The sequence below is a fragment of the Arachis hypogaea genome, chromosome 12 (assembly GCF_003086295.3).
Source record: "Arachis hypogaea cultivar Tifrunner chromosome 12, arahy.Tifrunner.gnm2.J5K5, whole genome shotgun sequence".
In the NCBI taxonomy this organism is placed as follows: Eukaryota; Viridiplantae; Streptophyta; class Magnoliopsida; order Fabales; family Fabaceae; genus Arachis; species Arachis hypogaea.
In genome coordinates, this window is record NC_092047.1 from 95,651,433 (window position 1) to 95,653,983 (window position 2,551).

Here is a 2,551-nt window from a genome sequence, read left to right on the forward strand (position 1 = left end):
GGAGGCCGGGAAGTTCTTAGGATTTATGCTTATCCAAAGGGGCATTGAAGCCAACCCGGATAAATGCAAGGCAAAACTTGAGATGAAAAGTGTGACTTGTCTGAAGGAAGTTCAACACCTAAATGGCAGGTTGGCAACCTTATACAGATTCCTAGCAAGGTTGGCTCTAAAACCTTTACCTCTATTTTCAATACTTAAGAAAGGATGCCAATTTGAGTGGACTTAAGAATGTGAGCAAGTTTTTCAAGACTTCAAAAATTTCTTGAGTCAGCCACCGATTCTTATCCGACCTGAAAAAGGAGAGGAACTTATACTATACTTAGTAGTAGCAAGCAAGGCCATAGCCTCTGCCCTCGTCCAAGAAGACATGGATGAATAATGACCTGTCTACTTCACCAGCAAGGCCTTACAAGGAACAGAATTAAATAATCAAAAAATAGAGAAATTTGCTTATGCCCTCGTCTTCACCTCTAGAAGACTCTGACCTTATTTCCAAGTCCATACCATAAAAATACGAACTAACCAACTCATGAAGCATATCCTCTAAAAGACAGATATTGCGGGTCAGATGCTACAATGGGTTGTGGAATTGTCCAAGTGCGATCTCAAATACGAAACTCGTACAATAATTAAATCACAATATTTGACTGACTTTCTAGCCGAGTACACAGGAGTTCAAAGGGACTCTACAGTATGGCATATATTTGTAGATGGATCATCAAATAAAGCTAGAAGTGGAGCAAGAATTATTCTTGAGAATGAAGAAGAAACTTGGATAGAGCTCTTACGAAAATTCGAGTTTCCAACCTCCAACTATCAAGCGAAATATGAAGCCATGCTTGCTGGCTTGAGGCTAGCCAAAGAAGTCAGGGTAGCAAAAATCATAGTGTTTAGTGACTCTCAGGTAATAACTACTCAGCTGAATGAGACTTACCAAGCCAAAGATCCCAATATGAAGAAGTACCTAGAAGAAACACTAGAACAGTTAACTCAATCTCAGGAAGCAGAGGTCAGGCACATAACTCGGGAATTGAATAGCTGAGATAATGCCCTCTCTAAATTGGCCAGCATCAAGCTAGAGGGTAACAATAAAAGTCTAATTCAGGAAACTCTCCACACCCCATCATTGACCAAGGAAATCGACAGGTCGGACATGTTGACAGTCATAAATATGAACTTGGGTTAGATAACTCCCATCATCGAATACCTCAAATTCAATGTCCTCCCTGAAAAGGAAAAAGAGGCGAGGAGACTCATAAGGGACACACAGAACTATACTTTGGTCCATAATGTACTCTATAGAAGAGGAATCTCCACACCCTTACTGAAGTGCGTTCTAACCTCGTTGACAGAAGAAGTCTTAGAAGAAGTCCATAGTGGCATTTGTGAAAATCACCTGGGAGTTAGGTCACTAACTAAGAAGGTCTTGTGAGTGGATTTCTACTGGCCGACTCTACAAAGTAAAGCAGCCAACTTTGTTAAGAGATGCCAACCCTGTCAAAAATATGCCAATTTCCATGTGGCACCACCAGAAGAACTTATCAACATCACCTGACCATGGCTATTTGCAAAATGGGGTCTGGATCTACTCGAAAAAATTTTTTCAAGCACTTAGACAGGTGAAATATCACATAGTCAGGATCGATTATTTTACTAAGTGAATTGAGGTAGAACCTCTGGCAACCATCATGGCCCAAACAAGTCAGAAATTCCTCTACAAGAATATTATTACCCACTTTGGAATCCCACACTCCATCACTACGGATAATGGTACCTAATTTACTGACTCAAACTTTAGAAACTTGGTGGCAAGCCTCAAGATTAAGCATCAATTGATGTCGGTAGATCACCCTTAGGCTAATGGACAAGTAGAAGCTGCGAATAAAGTTATACTGGCCGAGTTCAAGCAAAGACTACAAGATGCAAAGAGAGCATGGGCCGAAGAGCTTTCCCAAGTCTTATGGACATATCGGATAACTCCCCATTCAACAACTGGGGAATCCCCATTCCGACTTGCTTATGGTATAGAAGCCATGATTTCCATAGAGGTTAATGAAGAAAGTCCAAGGGTTAGATTCTACAATGAAGTAGGAAACATCTAAGCTGAAAAAGAAGAACTCGATCTTCTTCCAGAAATCCGAGATCAAGCTCGGATAAGAGAGGAATCATTGAAATAAAGAATGATCACAAGGTACAACAAGAAAATCATCAGAAGAAACTACAACAAGAAAGTCATCAGAAGAAAATTTGCCATGAATGACCTCATACTAATCAGGAATGACATTGGCGTGCAAAAAGTGGGCAAAAAAAAGTTGGTTGTAAATTGGAAAGGATCTTACAAGATCATTGAAGTTTTGGGAAATGTTACTTCAAAGTGCCTGACCTACAAGGGAACAACCTCCCAAGGTTGTGGCATGCATGTAACGTAAAAAGGTACTACAGTTCAAAAGCAAACCTTGTTCTCTGATGTACTCTTTTTTCCGACTTCATTGTTTTTTCCCGAAAATGGTTAAGGATATTTTAACTAGGTATCATAACAAGGACTAGGAGT

At 40.1% G+C, this 2,551-nt stretch overlaps 1 protein-coding gene across 1 annotated transcript; it reads left to right on the forward strand.

Moving 5' to 3' along the window:
* The first annotated feature begins 568 nt into the window (after window positions 1–568).
* On the forward strand, window positions 569–1,042 carry LOC140176800 (uncharacterized). The gene has a single exon (XM_072208350.1). It carries the CDS (start codon window positions 569–571, stop codon window positions 1,040–1,042), a length of 474 nt encoding a protein of 157 aa, XP_072064451.1.
* The last annotated feature ends 1,509 nt before the right edge of the window (window positions 1,043–2,551 follow it).